Source organism: Urocitellus parryii, chromosome 3, assembly GCF_045843805.1.
Source record: "Urocitellus parryii isolate mUroPar1 chromosome 3, mUroPar1.hap1, whole genome shotgun sequence".
In the NCBI taxonomy this organism is placed as follows: domain Eukaryota; kingdom Metazoa; phylum Chordata; class Mammalia; order Rodentia; family Sciuridae; genus Urocitellus; species Urocitellus parryii.
In genome coordinates this window covers 7,572,655-7,598,238 of record NC_135533.1, presented here as the reverse complement: position 1 = coordinate 7,598,238, position 25,584 = coordinate 7,572,655, and the positions used below count along the sequence as shown (strand labels likewise).

General features: G+C 46.1%; 1 protein-coding gene across 1 annotated transcript in view; it reads left to right on the top strand.

Annotated features, from left to right (window-relative positions):
• The window catches only part of Cntnap2 (contactin associated protein 2), a 1,300,648-nt gene that overhangs the window by 1,144,046 nt on the left and 131,018 nt on the right, over positions 1–25,584 (top strand). The window contains exons 19-20 of the mRNA XM_077795886.1: positions 8,933–9,169; positions 16,861–16,994. Of these exons, the coding sequence (XP_077652012.1) occupies positions 8,933–9,169; positions 16,861–16,994 (371 nt within the window). The remainder of the gene's footprint in view (positions 1–8,932; positions 9,170–16,860; positions 16,995–25,584) is intronic.

The following is a 25,584-nucleotide window of genomic DNA, read 5'->3' as shown; positions in this document are numbered from 1 at the left end:
CTCAATGCCCAGCTGTGACAGTCTGTCCCCATTAAAGCTGCCCATGTAGTATGTCAAGTCCTCTAAAGATGGCAGACGGTTTGAAGACAGATTGTGTTGACTAAAGGATAGGTTAGCACTGCGTTAGACCATCTCAGAGAATATCAAGTCTCGATTAATATAATTACTAAGCCTCGGTGCTCTCATCCATAAAATAGGAATGATGGTGTTACTGAGTGGGGGTTTCCTGGGTTTTGTGTTTTTGAAGGAAAGATTTCAGACAAGACATAGGAAGAGTGCACTGTGTGAGCAAAGAGATTTATTAACCAAAAAGCAAAAAGTAAGCTCCCGGGTCAAGAGAGTGGGTCTTATTGAGCACCAGGGACCCCAGACTTCAGAGGGAGATGCAGAGCAGTTAGAATAAGCAAAAGCAGAACAGGCCCATTTAACAGAACAAAGTTCACCCCAGAGAACACGGAGCAGGCCATCCCAAGAGAGGGGCGGCCCTGGGATTTGGATGCAGTCTGCTTTGACCTCCAGATCTGGTCTGAGTTGAGTCCCTTCCCTGTCCATAGGTCATATGATGACAAATGAAAGGGACAGGTGGCTTACATCACTCTAGGCAAAGGTGCTCGCATTGTCCCAGCATCCCTCAAAAGCCCACAGGGAAGTGAGAACCACAGTGCTCCTGAGAACACAGCAGCGGGGTGGTTTGCTAAAGCTTACCTCTGGACAGACCACAGTGTAGTGCACACACCCAGGAGACCTGCAGGAACCGGTGTGACCAAGTGGCTGTGCTATCTCCAGTTAGAACCTGGTTCTAAACATAGCCCTCCTGTCACCTGGTTTTGGGGCCCCTCCCCTTGGCCCACCCCTTCCTGGCCTTCTCTCCTCTATACTAACAACAGCATGTACCTCTAAGTGTTTCCGTTAAGAACTAAGTTAAACAAGGTAACAGGAAGAGTGCCCCCTGAGACGACCCAGGGGGAACTGGACAGCACTTCCTTTCCTCACTGTGCGTTGATGTGTGTCCAGCTCCAATGCCAGCATCCTCACTGAAGCAACCAACACTCAGGGTTCCCGCTCACACTGCCCCCGAGCTAGACCATGGTGCCTGCCCTCAAGAACCTTCATGGTTGAGAATTCTGTTTGACTCAGGCAGATCAGCTGAGCAAGCACAGTATTGAAATGTCCAGTGTGGAGGGCAGAAGAAACAACCTGCTCCTTACCCACACAGTGGAGGGGCAACAGGCTCACATCGTGCAATTCACTCAATAAGCAAGGAGTGGAGCAAATAACGCAGTTCCTAAAGCAGCAGCTTCCTAGCAAACCCTGAAGCCAACAAAGCAGAAGTAAATGAGACAGACACATGGGATCCAGCACTGGACTGGCTAAAGCTGTTCAAGTAACTGACCCGCCACCGTGTGGACATGCTCCAACTCAGCCGACACTCAAGAGCAAAAGCAGTGGAAATTAAGAACCTCCGTCAAGCGGCAAGTCCTTTAATTCTGCTGAATGTACTATTCTAAATGCATCTCTAACATTTCCATGAAGAAACTGCTCTTTTAATTAATGGTGATGTGTAACATGATGGAATGACATTTCTCTCAAGAGGCTCCCTTTGCAAACGGAACAAAACTAAAACTTTCCAACTACTAAAGGTCAATGTGGGACAACTGGTTCCCGCTCACACTGCCCCCGAGCTATACCAGTGCATAAAGCATGGTGCCTGCCCCCAAGAACCTTCATGGTTGAGAATTCTGTTTGGCTCAGGCAGATCAGCTGAGCAAATATCGCTATTTTAAAAAATTTGAATTTCATTCAACTCAATTCAGCAAATGTTTATTGAGTGTCTACTGGAGGCTGGAGGCTGGCTGAGATTACAAGACAGGGCTCTTTCCCCTCAGAAGCCAGGCACATAAGTAGGCTGTTCAAGGCCCTGTCCCGCCTTCTTGGCCTGTGGCTCTGCCTGCTGCCCGCCACCACATTCCACCCATAGCCGTGATTCTCAGCCCTGGCTGCACCTCAGGTTCGCCTGAGGAAAGGTCAAGGCCCACCATTGGCAGGACCCTCCCCAGACCCTCTGAACCAGAATTCTGAGAGTTGGTCCCAGGTGGGCTTCTTGCAGCCACGGTGGAGAAGCTCGGGCTGTAATGTCCTGAGACCTCGCCATCCCACTCCTGAGCGCCTTTGTGCCTGCCATTCTGGGCTCTGAGTGCCCTTGTCCAGTCTGCCTACTAGAAACTATTCATCTGTTGACACCAACTCCCACGTCACTGTCTTAGTGGAGCAACCCAGGCTTCCTGCAGCCCACCCACGGAGAGCATGGAGCCTGCTCCCCTCCGCTCTTCAGTCCTGCACACTCCTTTCCTGTGGATCACAGCTCTGCATGATGCTGACTGTGCACATCCCCCAGGCAAATGTGAAAAGTCCTCACCACATTTACCTCTGTATTCAGCAGGGGCCCAGCTGGAGAAGGACGCCAAGTGTTTACTGAATTAAACAGAAACCGGTGGTACTTGTTGGCGTGGTTACAGAGCGGCTCTTCCCACCACGCAGGGCACTGAGGGAAGGAGATGGAGCCTGTACAGAATGAAGGGTGCTAGGAGAAGGCGGGAGGTGAGGGGTGGGAAGGAAGCAGAAGTGCATGCTGGGGAGCTCCTGCGTGGCTGCACCTCCGGCAGAGTGCAGGGAGAAGGGGAGGCAGGCTGAGAAGGAGGGAGAAGGGCCTAAGTCATTCTGAAGGCATAGGAAGCAGAGGCCGGAGAGCTGCTAGAGATTTGCCTCTGATGGAAACTGTAACTTGGTCTCTGAATGGTGTTCTAACCCACTGAACATGAGAATTCATCATGTTCCCTCACTCCAGCTCCGTCTTCTCCCCTCCTTTGCAAACTCATTCCTCCTTTCCTACCTGGACAAGGTAATCCTTCCCCAGGCTCAGGCCTGAGCCTCCCTCCCCCGCTGCGTGTAGTAGTAAGGACTATCTGTGACTATTTTAAACTGTCCTTTTCTGGCCCAGACCTCTTTGCCTCTGAGGTCTTCTTTCCCCTCCCTTCAAAGGCACTTCAACTGTTACCTGTTCTAAGCTAAACTCCAGATACCGGCCATCAACTCCTGATCCCCAGCCCCGCCAGGACCACCTCTGTGTTGCAGGACATGGGTTGTCACCACCGTCCATCCAGAAACCCAGGGTTGTCCTCAGCCTTCATTCTTTGCTTCACCTCCCCACAGCTTAGCGGTCAGCAGGTCTGTTCACCTTGCCCATCTCTCCAACTGCCAGTCCAAAGCAGCATGGGTTTCCCTGCCCACGGCAGCAGCCCCTCCTCCATCTGCTGTGTCCCCTGTCCTTTCCCTCCCATCCCTTCACCAAACTGCAGCCAGAGCCGTCTTTTAAAACTGAACATCAGTTTACATTATTTGCACTTAAAACCCTTCAAGAGGTACCCAGTACTCTCCATATTGAAACCTTTCTCTGGGTCACTTCCTACCAATCTCTGAAATTTTAGCCATCTTGGTCTTCTCTGCCTTGGTCCTCCAGAGCCCTCCATCCTTGGGACTGTCACACACATGCTCTCCTCCTCCCCTCCCGGTCCCTCTCCTCTCCTCTCCTCTCCCTGGAATACTTTCCCCACCCCAGACCCAGTTAAATCTCACTCACCTTCAGTTATTAACTTCCATGTAATCTACTCCCTGCTAAGCCCCCTGGCTCATAGAAAGCACTTGGTAAATATTTGAAAGAATAAAGGAAAAACACTGGGCAGTGGCAGGCTTTGGTCAGAAGGATGGTGTCTTTACGATGGGAAGGATTTAGAGCCCACAACAATTAAAGGATTGGCCCAACCAGAGTCGTGTAGCCAGGGCCGACACCCACACTCTTGATACCTGCCCCCACGTGGACCACATCACTCCTAAGGGGCATCTCAGGTGAGGCTGGCTACAGCAGGGGCCTCATGTCCTTCACTGTCCTCTGTGCACTCCAGTGCCGCTTATCAGTGCGGCTTCAGGAGCACGGCCCTGGAAATCCCAGATGCACACTCTTCCTGTTTGAAACCCTCCTAAAGACGTTCAGTGCTGCTCTCAAACTCCAATGAACACCATCTCCCAGCTCACTGATGTGTTTAAAGTAACATTCTTCGCACTTGGTTCTCATGGGCAGCACACTCCACCCAGGCTTGACTGGAGAGACTGTCGGTGGTATTTTCCTCCATTGGAAGGATTCACTTAAAGCCTATTTTATGGAAACCAACCTGGAAATGACCAGGCCTTTAGAGAGAGTGGTGGGAATTGGTCACGTCAGATACATATCCTCCTGGGAGCGCAGAATTAGTAGAGGTAAACATTGACGGTAGTCCAAAATAATCATAGAAAACTGAAGAAAACACCAAACAAACAGAATTTTAAAAATTCAGGAGGGACATTGTGTAGTACACTTGAGGAGAAAAAGCAGGTTTTATTAATATAAAGCCAGGAGAAAAAAAAATGGTTGTGTTTCAGGACAGCAGGGCCTTCCGAGAACTACCAGAAACACATTTAGACGGTGCTGAGCTACCCAGATCCTCCTGGAGGAAAGCAGCTCTAGCACAGACTCATCATGCTCCCCAAGGTCAGTGTCCAAGGTCTTCAAGAGCAGAACTCCGGAAAATTCACTGACGTCCTTTACTAGGTGACTAATTAAAAAAGCAGTTAATGAGAGTGATCATCCTGAGCAATGGAATTCAGCCATGGAAGAGCTTCATGTCCCTGAGGCCGTGTGCAGGCCTGGCTTCCCTGGTGAGGTCCCGCTTCCCAGGAGGAACACACAGATTTTAGCAGAAGCTATTCAGAGCTTCCAGAATGCGGGACAGTTGGAATGAGGTGGAAAAGGGCTTTGGGAGGAAGGAAGGAATAAGCACATGGTGAAGTTTTGTTTGTAGCAGAAAGTAAACTGAAGGAAGCCCACCACAGTGGCAGCCCAGCTGGTTGGCTGGCTGGTGGATGTGGGTAGAAGAGCATATGCTGGACGAGCCTGCGCATCCGGGAGGCATCTCTCATCCACTCCCTATCTATGAGGTCACGTTGGCAGCTTGAAATCAATTAAGGTGGTGAGTGGTATTTACACCACGGGAATTGGCAATAGGCAAAAAGTACTGACGGGATCCTCTCCCTCCCGCAGAGCCAATCACTCAACATTTACCACACACTTCAGGATCTGTTAGATGAAATTCTGGTGGGAACAGTTCTCTGAAGTTCCTGTATTAAAAATAAACCTCACCACCTTCTGTTGTGGCTTCTCTGTTTTAATTGCTAATACACAGTGGCATTCTTCAATTATCTTTTATTACACATCTGAAGTGGCCCAGCATTCGTGGGCTCTCCTGGCAAACCCACCCTCATTTAATACATCGTATCCACAGGGAAATATTTTCCAAGTTGCAAGTTACTGACTTTAAAATGAACTTTTGGAGAAGAGCCCATTTATAATTTGAGGATTTTCCATTCCGGGTCCTCAGGGAAGTTAGAGAACAAAAGAACCACATCAACTTCTGATACTATATAGGTTACAAAATATATCCTAAGTAAAAAGGCAAACGGAATAGAATTATTTAGCTTGAGGAAGAGAAAGAGGAGAAGCAATTTAATTATGGGGATGAGTGCTAGCTGTTTTGTTTTGTTCATTTTTTTGTGTGTGTTTGGGGAGTTTTTGCAGTAGTTCCCGTGAGCCTCGGGGATTTGATTATTTATGGGGATGAATATCTGTATGGGATTAGTCTTGGATGAATGACTTGTGGGTTTTATTTCAAACATTTGCAAACTTCCTTTCCTCCATCAGGGATAATTTCATATGATCTGTGTTAAATGCCATTAAATAGTTAAAACAAGGTCACTTTAAAAGGGTACTGTCTTAGGATCCTAAGTCTATAAATGATGTAATGCATCTCAACATTCTGAGAAATGTGATGTAATTCAACAAATCTTTCATAATATGTCTTAGAATACTTACATACAAAATTTATCAAAAAAATGAATATTATGAAACTTAGACTATCTTATTAGCATAGAAACCTTAAATCAAGCATTCTAACCCAATGATTTTCTATGATTTAATGGGGGAGCTGATGTCATTTGGAGCCAGTTAAATTAGTATTATTTGAGTTATTCATTCAGAAGGGATGGAGATGTTACATGCTAAAGGAGAATGCAGTAATCTGATTTGGCATTTCCTTAAAACGATCTGAAACAATGAAATGACAGCTGTAAATCTGCCACTTGGAAGCTTAAACGATTCCCATCACTCCTGGGCCTTAGCTTAGCAGTTGGTTTATGATGCGGTTTCAGAATCACACATTTAAGCTTGGTGTGTCCCTTCCTCCAAAACTGACATAAATCCATGACGCTTTTTAATGATGACTCTAAAATACACCAAAAGTATTCTCTGAGGCATATTTTTTGATTGTTTATCTAAAATCCTTAGGTTCCTGAATTTCCCCTTCATGATCCGCCTTGGAACGGCTGTCTCCAGTTTAGCTGATAAATGCACACTATCACCCTGGCGCACAGCTCAGCTACCTGCTCCATCGGGTCGCCATCCTGCCTTATCCTCCCAGGCGTATCAGCTGGGAGCCTGTTTAAAATGCTGATGCCAAAGCCCCTGAGCCAGGACCTCTGTGCTCACCTCTGGGACCCAGCCTGGGGACCAGCATTTTAATGGCCTTCCACATAGACCATCTGTGACTTATGGGTTCTGCTCACTCTCTGGCTGCAGCTCTGGCTCTGGGGAGAACCTGGCAGGGAGAAGCTTAGGTTCTCCAAGGGAACACTGTGCACCTGCAGCTTCAGGGCCTCGGAGGCTTTTCCTGCTCGATTGCCTCTGTTGCCCAGAGCTCCCTCCCCAGGAACTCCTCCTTGAACTTCAAGTACCTGGTGGGTTTGCTTTTCCTGCCCAGATTTCCTGACTGCCTGCCTCTGATTTGTTTGAATCCTCTGGGCTCTCCTCCTCCTCCTCTTCTAAGCCCCAGGTCAGCCTCTTCTTTCCCACATGCCTGAGCCTGTTCTCAGAGGAGGCCCCACATTTTCTGGTAGACTCTCTCCATGTGGAAGTGAACTCCACGGTGTGTTGGCCCCAGATGGCCTGCCCTGGCTCCCTGCTCAGCTAGACGTAGTTCCAGAGGCCTGTCCTAGGAATGCACATCTATCCCAGAGACTCTGAATTACAAAGACAAGAATCACCTGTGTCACATTCACTGTACCCCCAAAACCAAACTAAAATGGGGTGGGAGCCTCCAAGGAAGGACTGTTCTAAAAGGGGCCATGGGTGTAGTCCAGTGGCACGATGCCTCAGCCTGCAGGCTGGCTCTCCGCCAAATGTCTTTGCCCATTTCTCAGCTGCATGCCTCACTGTGTTCCAGGGTCCCCCTGTGCATACCTGGTCCTGAGAATGCCCCACTGCATTTGAATAGCCTGTTTCTCTAAATCCTCCTCGGGATCGAGAGCGTCTTAAGTGCAAGGGTTGTAACTTCAGCGCCCAGAATTTTGCCCAGTACATAGTCGGTCCTCGAGAGATGTTTCTGAAAGAACAGAAAGCCAACTCAGGCCATGAGGGTTCTCGTCCCAAGTCTGCCACCTCTGCACGGTTACACTCGCCACACTGTGCTCAGATGGTTGACCTGTCTCCCCCAACACGGGCCACGCTGTGAGAGGAAAGGCTTCTCAAAGACCAGCGTCATTTTTGTTTCTCTTCACATCCCAACAAGCCCTGCAGCAACTGGCATGGGTGAAGTATTGGTTCAATCTTGTGTTTCCCCCAAAATAAATTACTTTGGGATTTTGAGCAACACAGTTCTTTATTGTGAAACACAGTCCCGACATTAAAGGACAGCCTACTGTCCTTACCCCTGCCTGCTAAAAGCCACTAGTACCCCTCCAATGGGATACCTATCTAGCAATGCCCTCCCCTGTTCATCATACTGTGGAGCAGTGTTTGTAAAATATATTCTGCATCGTGTCAATGCTGCGGCGTGTTGGGTGTTGTGGGATTAATGGGTTCCCTGGGCAGTGAGGTTTGAGAAATGCTTTGGAAAGGCATATGAAGAGGGTCATGAAACTGTAACTTTGAAGACCACAGGAATCTTCACAGGGTGACTCAGCCGGTCAGTGAACACGGGTGAGCAAAGTATGGGCAAACGGCACAAGGGGCCTGTCTGCCAGGAAGTGATTAAAAACCGATTAGCACTGATCAGGCTATCAGAAAAGCATCATGCAGGAAGGGTGAGTGACCTTCCTTGTTGTTTCTTAATGATGATAATAATAGATACTATTTATTTAGAGCCAATTACTCTCCACTTCACTGATGAAATACTGAGGCCTGCAGAAGTCCGTTAAGTGACTTCCCCTAAGTCACACAGCTAAGTGACCCCAGAGCCGAATCTGAATCCAATTCTCTCTAATTTTATCTTTTGTGAATGGAAGTCCTATACACAAAGCCCCCTCCCTGGGTCTTAGGGTCTATGTTGGGCCTTTCCATGTGAATAACCAAATCAAACCCAATCTCAAAGAGAATGCACAAGTGGGTTCCTTAAATCAGGGCTTTATGCTATAATTCTGCCTTTATTTTTCAGCCTGTCTCCTTAAACTAAAAATCAGTTGTTTGGTTCTGAGCAGCGTACATGACATCTTTTTTTTCCTAGTATGATTTCAGTTTCTTAATTTTTATTACTGTTTTTAATCTTGCAGATTTCCATACTCTGTTACATGCTCTGTTTGTTGAGTGGTTTGTTTTTGATAGGCTATTTGTATTGATGAAATGGCAGACATCAGCCTAGTTTACTCAGTCTGACACCTCCTGGGGCCAGTGGGACCCTCAGTGACCTGTCTCAGAGGCCATCGTGAAGTCAGCAGTCTACCCAAGTTGAACACCTTGGCTGGGTTGGTGCCAACCCTGCCCTCATTTTTCAGTTTCACCTTTCCTTTTCAACAGATGTTGGTGCGTTTTTTGAAGAGGGGATGTGGCTTCGGTACAACTTCCAGGCACCTGCAGTCAATTCCAAAGACTCGGGCAGTAGAGCAGAGAACTCTCTGGACCAGCAGCACTCGGGCCCAGACCTGGCTCAGGAGCAGATCCATTTCAGCTTCAGCACCACCAGGGCACCCTGCATCCTCCTCTACGTCAGTTCTCTCACCACGGACTTCTTGGCAGTTCTCGTCAAACCCACCGGTAAGGACAAGGATAGCTAGCCTTCCGCCATCCCACAGTGGGCAGACAGAATGTTCTAGAAGGAGTCTGGATGGTTCTGTCTGGTTCTTTATTCCCCTTAGGACATTAAGAGAGTTGCCTAACTTCTTCAAACCTCGTTCTCTGTATGAAAGTCAAGAAATACCTCATTGGTTGAGCACTTTGTAGCATTGTGTTTTAGTAGTCACGTTGATGAGGTGTATCAATGCCTTTCAAGAACCATATTACATGAATAAGAGGGTTTCACAAGTATAGTGATCATTTTTTTTGTTCCCATTAAATAAATACCTTTGCCACTGTGTTAAATAGACGTGAGCTTTGAAGAAGTGAAATTAATTTTGTATAAATCAATGAACTATCCTGATTTATGATATTGTATAGAAAGTTAGAGACATTTTCATGCCTGAATTCCCTCAGAATTTTACTTTTATAAAATACACCCCTGGAATAAGGGTTGCTGAAAGCAGGGGTGTGTTCTTACTTGTAATGCCCAGGTGCTATCTTGATCACCCCATGCTCTGAACCAGGCAGGATCCTGGTTAGAATGCGCAAACAGGGTTTGGCCCTCCCATACTGCCCTCTGAGAGGAGTCTGGCCAGTCCTGAACCGAGGAATCCATCTCCTGTCTGAAACATCAGTTTGCAAAAGGTTAAAGTTTCAAGATCACATTTTTAGGAATAAACACGTTTGGTGTGCGAAGGAAGAGCTCTCTGCCGCTCACTCCTACAGAGACCGTGTGAGCTCCAGCTGGGAAGCGCCCCCATCATCCATCTCTCCTCGCTGTCCACAGCAGTGTTGGGGCATCTTAAAGATGGAGACCTTCTCCCATGGGAGCCAAAAAATTATTATTAACCCAACTCAGCTAGGGTTTTAAGAAATAGCAAAATTTAAACTCCTTCTGAAGGCAAAGCTCTGTTGGTAAAAAGAATGTGAGAAAATGCATATTACCTAGAATTTTCCCTTTCAGAAATCATTCCTAAAGAGATAAGACCAAAATCACACAGGATTCATGAAACCTGAGGATGTTCATCACGGAGCTGTTTATAAACAGAAGGGTTAGAAAGAGCCTAGGATTTTGTTCTAGTAAAAGAGTGAAAAAGACAGGCATCAATTTACGGAATAATAGGTATTCATTAAAAATAATTTTTATGAAGAGCAACTAATGACATAGGGAAATTTTGTGTGACATAATGGTAAACAAACAAACAAAAAATAGAGGTACAGCCTTGAATCTACCATCAGCTTAGCTCTGTAAAACAAATTTTAAAATAGCAATAATGTGAGCTCAGGTCTTTGACTGGATTGTGGGTGATTTGTTTCTCCTGAGTAATATTCTTCTGTCCATGTCAGATGCTCACACTGGGCAAGTGTTGCTTTTCTAGTCAGAAAAGAAAAAAAAGAATAGCAAGTGAAACCGAAAGTAAGAGTGCAGGAGAGAACACGTGCATCCCCTGCTTTCCAGGAGATCACTGGTTTATTTCCTCTGGATCAGGAAAAATAGATTTTTAATCCATTCTCCACCCAGATGTACCAGCCTCCAAGTGGGCAGATAGGCCTTGGGCTTCTTCTCCTCCCGCGGGAGCAGGGCTCTCACCTTGAGATGGTCAGAATTTGGTGAGCATGCGCTGTAGATGCTGTGTCGTCCACTACTCCACATCGGCCACACCAAAATTTGGTCCCAGTTAAATTTCAGTGACACCTTCCCACAGCCATGGCAGCGTTGCGTGCACGTGTTCCCCTGGGTGGGGGCGTTCGTTGGTGGGGGGTGGGGGGTGCTTGGAGTAATCAGTTCCTTAGCGGTGGCCGCCACCTGACGTCGCTCACTGCATCCCCACCACCCTCCTGATTCCCAGGAGCCACACAGCTCCAGGAGGGAGGTCCTCTTACGCCTTTCTACAGACGGCAAAGCTGGTGCACAGAGAGGTTCAAGGACTGGCCCGCTCAGCTGCTGAGGGCAGGGCTGGGGTTTCTGGGTGCAGGTGTCTGATTGCAGGCCCAGACCCCTCCGGTCCCTCTGGACAGTCAGTGCATTTGGCTGGTGAAATCCTCAAACTGCTGGTGAAAAGTCAACCTTTGTGCATTCCAAATACTGCATTTTTAAATTTCTGGGAGAAAAAAAAAACATCAATAAGGTCTATGTATGACAGAATATAAGGGGGAGGGGGGACTAACAAACTAGAAAGTCTTGGCTAAAACTCCTGCTGTCCTTCGGACTTCGTGAGCTGAAAGGTCTTGTTGCTGTTCCCCAGAGCCATCCTCTCTGGAGCCTCCTGGTTCTGACAGCCACCACCACCTCGCAGAGGCTTGAGCTCCATCTGCAAAAGCTCCGTCCTCCCGCCTCCTGAGGGCCAGGCTCCTGAGGACTCTGCTCCTATCCCGTCCCCTTGCTCCCTAACACGACTTTCCACGGCACACATCCACATCAGTGGTCCCCAGCACCCCCACATCATGCAACCATAGAAATGGACTGCAATTGAGTGGTGTCTATATTTAAGACCTCATTTAATTTTCAAAATAATTCAATGATTATTTTGAATTATTGAGTTATTCAAACTTGGCCCTCCCACAGTGCCCTCTGAATTATTCAAATTTGGCCCAGCTGTGGATCAGCCGTGTTGGTAGGCTCCCCACCGGGGACTGCAGCTACCCTGCCTCCCATGGATCTGCTGAGTGGTGAGGGCAGCATCGTCTGCTGCCCCATTACCCAGGGTAGGATAGCACGTCCCGCTGGGAAGCTCTGGCCCATCTCTCTGCTTCCAGTTGCTTCTGGGTTGAAACTGGATCTAAGTGGCATCAGCCTTTCCCAGCACACCTGGAAAAGTCCTCCTTCATATGGACATCGTTTCCTGGAGATCGGGTATACTGTCCCCATTAAACACTTATCAGAGTGGAGAGCAAGGGAGATCCCTAACTCACAGCCTTGCAGGCAGCACCTCCAGCCTCATAGGGAAGAGCCTGGACTGTCGGGATTGGAATTCTGCATCTGCCTTTTGCCAGTTGACATGGATGATCAGTAAGCAGTCCCATGCCTCAGTTTCCTGATTGTAACATAGTGTCTCCCTTATCGAATTATTTTGAAAAGTAAATGAGTACCCAGGTCTTAAGCACTACATGGTGTATACATGCAGTGGCCCACGGGTGAGGCTGAGTGATTACTCTCACCAGAATCCACTGAGTCCATCCATATTTTGCCACCTATTCAGCAGCCCCTGCCCTTCGATTTCAAGAAGCACCAACTCCAGTTGTCAGCGGTCCTCTGTCCTGGCCTCATGCCTGAGATGCTCCCAGACCTACACACCCTCCGCCTGGCTCTTCAGTCCACACCTGTCTTTTATCCGAGGCCCACATCAAGGCTCACCTCCTCACAATGACTTCTCCTGACTTCAAACTCCAATTACGCTTATTTTCAATGTCATTTGTTTGGCACTTAATGTACTGTATTGTTATCTGTCTCTGTTATAAATACGGCCTGTCTTCCCAGGAGATGAAAAGCTCCCAGCACTACATCTCCTGCCTACAATAGGTGCCCTGTAAGTGTTTGCTGATGATAATGATGAAGACCAGGAGAGAATAAATCTGTTAAGTAGGTTATTTGCTGCAGCCCAATAAAAGAGCAGTCCCTTATAACGGCTTTAATTCACCTGGGAGATGAACATGATATAGAAGAAGTGAAGTACCCCTCATTTGAATAATATTTTACTTTAATGGGTAAATATTAACATCCTCCCAACCATCATTTAGTGATCCTCTTCTGCTATTATTTGAAAGGAATAAATATATCATTTAAATTTTATTTTTCAAGAATATTCCCACTGTTGTTTATAGAGATTCACTCCATATAAATTTAAAGTTCCAACTCATCTTTTTTGTCAAAGCGAATAATTTCTGTTACTATTAAGTGAAGCATTTATAGGAATTTTAAATCATATCTTCAAAACCCAACAAAGCCAGAAAAAAGAGGGAAAAAATAATGAAAACAACTCAATACTGATTTTTTTTTTTCCTGCCCAGTACTAGGGATTGATCGAGACCTCACATGCTAGGCAAGCGCTCTACCACTGAGCTACATCTCCAGTCCTTTTTATTATTTTATTTTGAGACTGGGTCTCACTAAGTTGCCCAGGCTGGCCTCAAACTTACAATCCTCCTACCTCCATTTCCCAAGAAACTGGGATTATAGGTGTGTACCCCCACACCCAACTGATTTTAATGGAACGGGAGAAAATAAAAGGACCACTTAAAGTCAGGAGGTATATGGACCAGGTTCTGCGTAATCATTTGGTCCTCTCACACTCACATCCAGAGCCTTCTTTTACTTATCTTGGATCTCTAGATCTATGCTTAGTGCCTGTCTGCATTAGAAGTGGACTCCACACTGTAACCAGACTGACAGCTCACTTTCAGGCCTGCAGAAAAACTGTGCTTTGTACAGCACTAAATAAATGCATTCTGCAGAAATGAATAAATGAAAGGTGAACCGGTGCTGCCATGTATTTGAAGAAACCCACCGTCATCACATGATGTCCAAGCATCAGGAGTAAAAGCTTAAGACAACCAACTTGTTTGCTCTTCGGGTTGCCAAATACCTGCTAATTATCTCCTTCACTTGCAAACAATGATGTTTTTAATGTTATTTGGGTAAAGGGAAAAAAATCAGGAAAATGCTGAGAAAGGAAAGGACCCAGGCAGAAAGAGGGAGCAGCACCTTCTGAGGCCCTGAGGTAGGAAGAGACTGGTATTTTCTAGGGAATAGAATTCCAAAGCAGCTTGGTATACAAAGCAAGAGGAAGAGTGGCATGATTTGAAAATAAATGAGCAAGCAAATCAGACAAGGCATGAGGAGCTGGATTAAGAATGTACATCTTCATCCTAAGAGCAACTGGAAGACTTTGAAGGGCTTTAAATGAACCCGTGAAATACTTATGCATTTTTGAAAAGACTTCTCTGTGCTTTGCATGAAAACATTGGGAAAGAAGATCCATTCATAAACTGATTCAACATATACTTATAAAGTACCTACCGTGGATCAGGCACGGAAAAACTGTGCTTTGTACAGCACTAAATAAACGCATTCTGCAGGAATGAATAAATGAAAGGTAAACTGGTGCAGCCACGTATTTGAAGAATACTGGGCATAATGAAATAAAGAATATAAAAAGAATTCTTGCTTTCACGGAGTTTACCTTTGAAAAGAAGATGGATACGCAAATTAATTAATCTTTAGTGTGTTGTATGGTAAGAACTGTTATGGGGGAAATATAAGGCAGAAAGGGGGGATACTGGCTAAGGAAAAGGAGTGGGTAACTTCCACTGCCACAGAAGTCATCACCGAGAAGATGACATAAGAGCAAATATCTGAAGGAGTGAGAAGTCAGCCATGCTGATATTGGGTGGCGAGCATCCTAGACAGAGGCAAGGGCAAAGGTCCCAAGGTAGCATTTGCTAGGCTTCTAGGGAGACAGCAAGGAGGACATTGTGAACTGGAGAGGCCTGAGCAAGGAGGAGAGAAATCAGAAATCAGGTCAGAGATGGTGGAGGAGGCTCCAATGGGCGCTGGTAAGTCACACAAGGACTCGGATTTCTACGCTGAATGAGATGGAAGCCATTGGAGGATTCTGAGCAGAGGGTCACCCTGACCACCAGGGGGAAAGGGTGTATGAGGGGCAAAGGCCAGATTGGACGTGGGAAGTTGGAGTAAAAGCAAAAGCAAGAGGGGAGCAAGACGCATGGTACAAAGACCAAGCCAGGATTTGCTGAAAGATCAGACACATGATGTAGGAAAAGGGGGTCTGGAAGCACAAGGTGGCCATCCATCAAAATGCACGACTTCGATGGGTCACTTCTGGGAATGGGTCCATCTTACGTTGTGGGTGCTATGTCTGAGGGGCCAACAAGACATCGGGGCCAAAATAATGAGAAGACAGTCTGGGCTCAGCAAGACGGACCTCAGTGGAGCCAGAAGATATGTGTGACCGGAGGCTTTGGTAAATAGAGCTGGTGCTGGACACAGAGAGCCCACATCTGCTGGAAAGGAGCAATGTGGAAGAGAAGGGGCCAATTTGATGTCTAAGAGAAGAAAGTCAGCCATGCTTGGCAGAAATCATACAAGCAAAGAAATCCAAGATAAGATGCTAACGTAAAACTCAGAAATAGTGAAGTTTTATCGAATTTCATTCAGAAAGCAAAAACACCAAGAGCAGTTAATTCTTGATCACCCTAACAAATGTTCCCTTCTACTCCGGGAACATGGTGCTACATTTTAAATGGCTTGTGTAATGCTTGAAGCCCCAAAAAAGGAAGGGCAGCATTTTAGAAAGCACTGCATTTATTTATGTGTGTACATGTGCAGTCCAAAGTCTGGAAGGAGAGACTGCCAAGGTGCAGTCCGTATCGCTCCACGGTGGGGTCGTGGGTGATGGTATTCTTTTCTCCTTTTTGTTTACTTTCTCCCTGTTGATTATCATGTTTTGTTTTGTAATTTAAAAATCAAAGTCTCAGCCAGGTGCAGTGGTGCACACCTGTAATCCCAGAGGCTGGGGCAGCTGGGGCAGGAGGATGACAAGCTCAAGGCCCAGCCTCAGCAATTTAGCAAGGCCCTAAGCAACTTGGCAAGACCCTGTCTTGAAATTTAAAAATGACCAAAGGGCTTGGGCTCGGGCTCAGTGGTTAAGTACCTGGGGGTTCAATCCCTGGTACAAAAAAAAAATCAGATTATGAGTTTTGTGCCTCTAGAAAGAAATGAAAGAGGCAACTGCAAACCCAGTAGGTGCTTCCAGTTGGTCAAAACCTCGCTGGATTGCCAACTCCATTTTTAAGCACTCAGATGTCAAATGCTATTAACAGCATGAAAATTCCAATTTGGGTAAAAATGACATAAACAAATTGATATATTTTAGAGATCATAAATAAGAAATAAAAGCCATGCTTGCTATGCAGATTAGCTAAAAGCAGGATCTAGGATGTCATATTAACCTTTTTGAAGATCACTTGTCATTGTTGAGAAGAAGCAAGGAGAAAAACAGAAATGAGTTGGGGGCCAAGTGAAATATCATGGAGGGAACTTGGGGGACCTGAGGTGCCAACAAGGGTGGGACACCCATCCTTTCCTTTAATTTGCATTTGGTTAATCTCTAACCCAGAAGAAAATTCATTATTTTGCTTTCTTGGCAGCAATGAGGCCACCCAAAAATCCCATGTATTTATCTTTTGCAAATTATGTTTATTTTTAATATTGGATGCTTGAGATTCTCTTATATGCAGAATGTCACACTTCACTGGTGGATGACACCTTCCCTGCGCACTGTGTTTATCTTTTGTTTGACATAGTATTTTGGGGGGCCTGCAGGCATCTCCACAGTCCTATGTTGTACATGTTCTTCATTTCCAGCTTGGAGCATTTATACTAACTACTTGCTGCATCAACTTTGTGATAACGGTCACTGAGGTTCATCGTGGGCAGGTTGTAAATACCTGTGAGCCTGGTGCTGTCAACCCTTATGGGTCAGCAGCCATCTGAGTAGAGAATCCAGATTCAACACTGGAATGGTGTCAATAGGCATCAAAGAAAGGAGCAGAATTTAACTGAAGTCTAAGTTGCAGGAGTGGGGAAAGGGACATTGAAATGAATCAGAGAGCAAAAAAGTTACCACATTTCTTTCCTTCTTCTTAAATAGGAAATTTGCAGATTCGGTACAACCTGGGAGGCACCAGAGAGCCGTACAATATTGATGTAGACCACAGGAACATGGCCAACGGACAACCCCACAGTGTCAACATCACCCGTCATGAGAAGACCATAATTCTTAAGGTACTTACATGTGTTCATGTAAATTATATACATGATAATAACATAATGTGTCTCTAGGGCCTGTAATACTTGGCTATTAGCTTTCTTTTGGGGGATCAGGGAGGTAGAAGAAACAGTTTATCATACTTTTTATTACAAATGGTTTAAGTAAAAAGATATACCATCGTCCCCTGATATTCTTGGGGCATTAGTTCCCCTCCCCCATGGATACCAAAATCTGAGAATGCTCAAGTTCTTTATATAAAATGGCAGAGTATTGACCAGGTACCAGGGGTACATGTCTGTAATCCCAATGACTTGGAAGGCTGAGAAAAAGGGATCGCAAGTTCAAGGCCAGCCTCAGCTGCCTAGCAAAACCCTCAACCACTTAGCAAGATCCTTCCTCAAAATAAAAAATTAAAAGGACTTCAGGTAGCTCAGTGGTATAATGCCCCTGGAGTCAATCCCTAGTACCAAAATAAAATTAAAATGGCACAGTATATGTAAAGAACCTATAAACATCCTCCTATGTACTTTAAGTTACACCCGGTGACTTATAATACCTCATACAATGTAAGTGCTCTGTAAATAGTTGTTGTAGTACGTTGTTAAGGAATTAATGAAAAGACAAAAATACCCAAAAAATGAATGACATGTTCAGTACAGATGCAATTTTATTTTTAAATATTTTTGATCCGCCGTTGGTTGAATCTGAGGCCACAAAACCCCCGGGATATAAAGATCTGACTGTAATTCTTACCAGAAAGGCACTGGCAAAGTGGAAGGTAGCACATATGTTTAGGGAGAAGTAGACTAAACGTCCCGCCTGTATACTCTGTGGCTTTCCGGCTGTCAGCCCGCTCTCTCACCTTAGTGCCGATCAGGCAGCGGTTCCCCTCTACCCAATCATCTCCTGGCCACACTCTCGCCCGCCTGGGCCTTATCATGTTTCCAGCAAAGGTCATTTGGTCTATCTGACCTACTTCTTTCACAACTAACATAATATAAATAACTATTTTTTCTCTGTGGAGGTTTTGCCTTTAGAATCCTCAAAACACAGTCTCCCCAGAACCTCAGACTCGGGCTGTAGGCTTTCGGCACAAAGGGACAGTTGGATTGTGACACACTCTGTTGCCCCCACCCTCACCACCAATTTTCACAATGAAAAGCCCTCCTGGGAGACAGCGTGGATCATCACCTGGGGAGGTCTCCCTGGGAACGGAGCCAAGAGACCGAGGATGGGAGCTGTCTCGGCCTTCTCTAGGAGGAGCTCAAAATAGACACCTGTCAGGACGGAACATCAGCGGGGCGCTGCTTTGTCAGTGAAGTGGAGTGTCATTTGGCAGTGGCTTGGCAGCACCCAGACCTCATTGGGATTCGGTGGGTGGCTGGGGGAAGTTCAGGTTGCAGAGAAAGGCACAGCCCTGTCTGTCCTGCGTGCTGGTGGCTGTCACATTCATAACGTGATGTGGAGTCCATGTATGGCCTTCAGCAGGGAATGCCAGAGGGCACTTTAAGGAGAGGTCTTCCCTGGGAAAATGACGGGGCGCTCCCACAGCTTGTTATGCCATCTATCAAAGAAGACACAGACACGGTTCTCTCCCAGTGACCTGCCAGTCCCCTGGGCCAGCACAGCACCCAGCGCATCTGAGGAGCTGCAGACTCTTGCCTGAGCATATTGAGCCCGTTCTCTAACCACGGCTCAAGTCCATTCTAAAACACCAGCGAGTCCAGGAGCCGCGTGGCCTTATTCCACTGAATGGACGTGTTCAGTGGCCCTTGGACATTCTCTTAAATACCCAATCTGCTACCTCTTCTTTAAAAAGTGATTTATCTTGACATTTCCCCTTGCAAAATAATACTGGAAGTTAAAAGGAGCTAAACAATTAACATGAAAGACAGGAAAATAGAGGAGACCCCAGAGCCACGGGGTTGAGTAGGGTCCACCCTCACTCTGCCACAGTGCCCTGGAGACCCACCTGAGAAAGGGAGGGGTGGCTGGTTGAAGACCTGGGGCTTGTGAGGCACAGAAGGCCAGGGGTCTCCATGTCCCAGAGTCAGACAACTGCAGAGAACCCGGGAACTAGAAGGAGAGGGGAGTCTGGCCCTAATGTTGGGGTGTTTTGGGCAACAAATGACACCCCCCAAAAATCAGAACTAATTTATTGGAGAGAATTATTATAATTTAAGGAACAGAAAACCAACTCTTGGGGAAGAGAATTCAGGGAACCTAGATCACAACTAGACTACAATACCGCTGGGCCGGCCTCTCCCCGCCCCCCATTCCAGCCTTCCTGGTCTCCCTCATCTCTCTCTGAAGCCAGGGTTGACTACCTCTTACTGCAGGCTCCATCTTGCACATATCATGGGTCATAGTCGCTGGATTCATAGGCTCCTGTCTTCCCAATTTGACTACCAGAAGAAAGGGCCCCATGTTCTTGATTCTCAATTTAAACTCCCAGAAGATCTCTAATGGGCCCCACTTGGGTCATGTGCTCACCCAGCAGGGGATGGGGGAAGAGAGATGCACAGTTCCTAGTCTGTTCCTATGGTCAGAGTGGGCAGCTGGGGACTCACTCGGAGAACAGAAAGGAGTGAAAAGGAGGAGCCTTGCTGGGTGCAGGGAGCTCTGGATGGGCCACTCTGAAGGTGGGGAAATAGACCAGGAAATCCATCCACACAACAAGAAGGATTTCTGCTGCAGGACATGCACCCCAAGAGCTGAACAGCCCTGCATCCCACATCCTGTAGCTGTGATGCAGTCACATGAGGTCCCCAGATGTGTTCCAAGAGCTGCCTGAGCGGCTGGGGAAGACTTCTGGCTTGGGGAGCTCTGGCCTCTCCAACTCAGCCTGTTTGCACCAGCTCAGTCCATCACTGCAGCAAGTCCTCCCCTGAAGGACAAAGGAAAAAAGGTAGAAGGTGGTGGACAAGGAAAAGACAGGACTCCTCATGGAAAAGTAGGACTCAGAACTCCCCATGACCCACTTCCTTTCGGGCAGGAGGTCTGGGGAGCCGGAAGTCGTTCTACACCTGCAAAAAATACCCTCTAATATTTTCCTTACAGCAATCTACAAATCTACCTTGAGAATTTCTACAACCTTAACAATGTGTGGGAAGAGAGATAATAAAACATTAGCAGTGATTATCCCTGGGTGAAGGGATTATGGATGGTTCTGTTTCCTCCAAAGTTTCCTGCATTTCCTCATTTTCCATGATAAACACGTGTTGCATTTTTATAAGAGAACAAAAACATGAAACATACATAGATCCTCAACCACTTCTGATAGCCCCCTCTTCCATAAAATAGAACGGCCAAGACAATCACCTCAAATTAAGACTTTCACAATCAAAGAACAGAAATAAATCAGCCCTGAGCTTGGAAGTGCTGTGAGAGATGCCTTTGGGATTCAGGTGAACTTTCACGCATTTATACATGCTCAAACATCATACAATTTACATGATGTTTATCAGTGTTTATGGTGTTTTTAAAATCAGGTTTACCTTCCTAGCTGGGTTGGGCTAAAGCTAACATCAAATTAATTTGCATTCCCTGCGCACACACCATCCGAAACGGTGCTGAGCACTTGAGGGAAATTGACCTTGGATGAAACATTTGCTGCCAAAAAATAAAGCACCCAATCTCCACACCGATAATGAAGAACTGGCACTCGCAGTCATCAGACACCAAAATGAATGAGAACCCACCAGGACCGCCAAGTGGCGTCACTGATGAACACTGGCCGGGATAATGGCTTAGGGCTCGATGCCAGTCAAAACATAAGCACACTCCAGCTGGCAGAGGGCACCGGAGGAGTCCTGTGTGCCCTGAGAAATGGGGTCAACCGAGCTTCACAGCCACAACGTCCGAGTCTTGTGTGGCCATCCTTCCTGCTGTCCACCCGGTTTCCCTTCCTCCCTCTTTCCTTTCTTTCCTCCCAAATACCTTGTACATGGGATCCAAGGAGGTCGGCAGGAAGCCCAGAGGACGACACAGGGAGATAAAGTCAGCCGTGGACCGCACAGCCCCGAGACACGGGGGAGCAGAGCAGCCCTATTCAACACAGTGTCCCACCCACGCGCATGGTGGCTCTGAGCGTCTCCAGAGCCAGAGGATGAAAGGAACCACTTCCTCTACAGCATCGAAGCTTTTCCTCCTCTATCCTCTTTTTCAATGCCATGGATCACATTTTCTGACATAGAGAACTGCCCGGCGCATGGTCCCCGAATACAACATCACAGACATGGCCGCTGCTCACCTGGATGGAGTGTCCCTGGGTTCTAGGCACGACTCGACACTCATTTTCATATTCAGTCCTCGCACGACCTTATGAGCTGTGTGCCATTGTTATCCCCGTCTTAGAGACGTTGAAACTAACACCCAGGAACTGTGAGGTAACCCACCCAAGGTCAGGGTGCAGGGCAGAGCCGAAGCAGAGTTGAACAAGGTCTGTCACTGCGAGGTTCACACGTGCTCCAGACCATTATTTAATGGAGAGATGTCTGGAGGGATGCTCACAAAATCCTGCAAGTAGATCCCTCTAACTGGTACGACCTTAAGGATTAATGCATTTTTATTATTCTTATAGAATAGTTCAAAACATTTAAAAGCAAAAAAAATAATATACATATTTATGTACCCATCGCCCAAATATTACAAATTTTGATATTTTGATGAATTTCTTCAGGTCTTTTGTTTGTTTGGGTTTTGTTTTTCGTTTTTGTTTTTTTTTTTTTTTTTTTTTAAGATGCAGGGACAGTCGAAGATCCTCTGTCCTCCTGTTATGTGGTGGGCTCTGGGAAAAGCGGGAGCCGTGCCTTCTGCATCACTGCAACAAAGGTGACCGTATCTCCCTGGGAAAGTCAAGCATAACTTCAAAATGGAATTCTGCCCAATGCCCCTGCAGAGAGCGGGGCGGGACGGAATGACGGGCAGGCAAAGGGACGAGAGTAGAGAGGAAGCAGCTTGCTGACATCCAGCCTAGTCCAAGGATAAAACTAGCTAGGAAACCAAAATGAATAAACTGAAGTTCTTTATCCATAACTAGCACATATTTTTGAGTTTTGATGTAATTGAGACAGCAGAGAGTTCAGGGGTGCAGTCTCTGGCACAGATACTCAGAACCCATATTCTCTAAAAATCACTGGAACAGATGGGAAGGATGTGTCATTTTGGCTTTCATCTAACTGGAGAGCCACCCTATCCTTGCCAAGAAGAAGTTAACAGATTTCCTGCAAGCAAAATAAGACCTTTCTTCGATAATTCCCGGTCTTCGGGAACAAATGGTGATTAGGTCCCCAGATTCTTTACCACAAAAGACATGACTTTATATTTATTGGGAGTTTTCAAAACAAATTCTGCCCCCCCAAAAAAAAAATTACTGAATTCTATTTCTCAAAATAAAGATGATGATTTTCTACCTGCCATTAGTCAGAATTTCAACCAAATCATACAAAAACAGTTGTATCAGTTACCATTTGTACTACATGTTGAATATGAATGTCAAAGAAGCATTCCAAACATAAGCAACAGGTAGAGGATACATGCTAGGGATAGAGAGAAAGATGCAAGTGTTAGGATATCACCAGTTGCTGTAACAAATTAACCCTAAATTTTCTGTGGCTTACCCAGTAAAAGTCTATCTCATATCAGTCATGCTTCTAGATGCAGAAAGTCTCCAGGAGTGATGAAAGCATACTGGGTAGCTACTCTGATGACCACGGCCATCAGTCCCCCACCTCCACCCTTGGTAGGAGGAGGAGTCTCCTGATTGGATCACTTTTTCCATTGTTCTCATGGCCCTCCATGGCTCAGTCCTCCATGAAGCTCTTTCCTGTCTGTGGTCTGCCATGGCCACCTTTGAATCGAGTACTAGGGGCAGTGCATTCCTGTGGCTGTGCAGCTGTAGGTTCCAGCTCCTGCAGGTACAGGTATTTCTAAAGTAGACCAGTCCTATGGTTTCTTTGCAAATACACTCCCTCCATACCTAAACTGGCTTCCAAACTCTGTGCTTCCAGTCAATTTCCTGTGCCTATAACTGCACCCCCAAGCTCTCTCCGAGACTTGAATCTTAGACCCACCTAATTATTTCACCTCCAGGTGTCCATGCCTCTCTCCCAAGGTAATGGCAGCTACCTTGAGACCACTTGACATGAAAGACTCAAGTGGGAAGACCCCCAGTGTGGCCTTTAATCATGGGCTAAGTCAGTCTGCTGAACTGAGAAATCTGACTGCAACTTTGTTGCTCAAAGCTTTTGGCAGTTCCATCTCTTTCTTTCTGGTGGAAGGTTGCATATTCCTGGGCTTGCTCTAGTCTCATTCATTGATATTTGGAAACTGGACAATTCATCCCTGCATCCCTCTCCTCCTTGAGGTAGGAAGCAAAGAGTAACTGACACCTATGACCACTCCATCCCTTTTAAAGCACCTGCCCTAAGCTGCAGGTCATAGGCACTTAGTCTGGCAGGTGACATAAGATAACAGTTGTAAAATGCTTTATTGCATATAGTGGTCCCCCTATGGACAGGGGGAGTATTCTAGGACACTCAGTGGATGCCTGAAATCACATAATACTGAACCCTCAGGCACTGTTTCTTCCTACACATACGTATCTACGACAAAGTTCAATTTTTAAATTATACCCAGGAAGAGATCATCAATAGTAACATACTAATAGTATCATAATAGCAACCTACTATGATTTGTGGAAAATTACACTCATTTTCAACATACCAAATTGCACAATAATCTCTTTAGAAAAAATAATTAATGTGATTAGGGGAAACACAATCATTAAAGGAAATGACCTAATATGCCTCTCTGGGGTCATAAAACCCTAACTTTCACAGTGAAAGAAAACTGAGAGGTCTAACTCGAAGGTCGGTGTCATTCCAGCACACAATATCACACACCAATAAAGCTCTAGGTCAGTTCTCTAAACATGAACACCGCCTCCCGTCTTCTCTTTTGCCATGCGTCTTTTCTGAGTAACCAGACTGAAATCAGACGCCAAAGCTCCGATTAATCATTTAAAACCGTGTGCCTTTATCACCCTTGAACTCTCTGCCAATAAAGACACTACCAAAAAGCATACAGATGTAAACACTCCTGAAAATTTTAATACCAGAGGTCGTTCCAGTCTTTATTAAAGAAAATAACGCTGTTTGGAAGCATTGAATCCTTTTAGGGTTGTCAGAACAAATAAAGAAAGTTGACCTAGCTTGCCCAGAGTCTTGCTCTTGAAATTACATTTACTGTAGCTTCTTCCCTTTGGCTGATTTAGCTTTTATCTGCTCTTGGTGGTGAACTCACAGCGTGGCTGTGCACCACAGCAAGCTTGACAGAGGGAGGTGACCGCCGGAATGACGAGGGCCCGTTAGAACTCCCCTTTCCCTTCCTGCCCACTCCCACGCTCTCCTGGTGGCTCAGCGAGTCCTGCCAACCTTACACTTGAGTGGAAGACAGACATGTTTAATTCTTTGGAGAGCATAGGTCAGTACTTTATTAGTTTCCTGTGTCCTTACAGTGGCTCAATTCTATAGAAGACATCTGGGAAGAAAAGAGAGGGGAACTACATATGTTAGAGACTTCCCATTGATTTGGCCTGCATTCCTTTTTCCTTCCATATTTCTGTGTATCCATAAAAGCCTGTTTGAAATTGAGACACCCATCAAAAACCTCACGATCTCATTAGCTTTTGTAATGTCCACTCTGGTGTTAGGATGGGCTATGGGTTCTTGGCCCTGGGAAGGGTAGTTCAGCAATTTTTTTTTTTATTATTTGGTACAAGCAAAAAGCAGGGCTGTGTGTGAAGTGTGCCTAGAAGGAGGAAGCAAGGTACCCAGATTCTGCTCCATGACAGCGGCAGCTTTTCCCCTGGCCACATCTGCCCCTAGATGTGTGGGCAGCCAGTAGGCAAGGACAGTCCAGGGGTGCAGTGGAGGTGTCTGGGGAAGATCCTATTTATGAAGATGAGACATTCTCAAGATGGTTGCAAGCTATTCTATTAACAATGCATTTTCTTTCTACTTAAAATCACCTGAGAGTTTCACTAAGCATTTACCACGGTGACGTCTAACTGACATTAGCTCTTACCCCTGTCTACCAGCCACCCATTCATTGCATGCTGGGAAAGTTCCAAGCAGCAACCAGTTTTTAAACCTGACTTGGGTAACATCAGGTGGTCACCAATACCATTCCCAAGGCCACTGACCTATGTGGAGTACAAATAAAATGAGTCAATTTGAATTAAAATAGACTGAGAACAAATATGTGCTGAGCGTCCACCATAGGAGAGACCCGGAGTGGAAAGTGGTGAGTCGGTGGGGCAAAGGGGTGACAGGATGAACAGAATATGTCCTTCACCCTCAAGAGTTTCTGCTCAGAGGGGAGAAAAGATGTGTGCACGCTTGATGCGCCTTTCTTCAGATAAAAGAAACATGTTCCACCTAATTCTCAACAAGAGACTTCAAAGTTAGTCTCCCTTTCAATGTGTAAATAATAGAAAGGGGACATAGCAGAAGAGAATATTAGCAATTTGAGCTAGAAATAAGACCAGAGCACATAAAGCAAAATGGCCCTTCGAGAATGATCTCAGGCTAGGCAGAGACC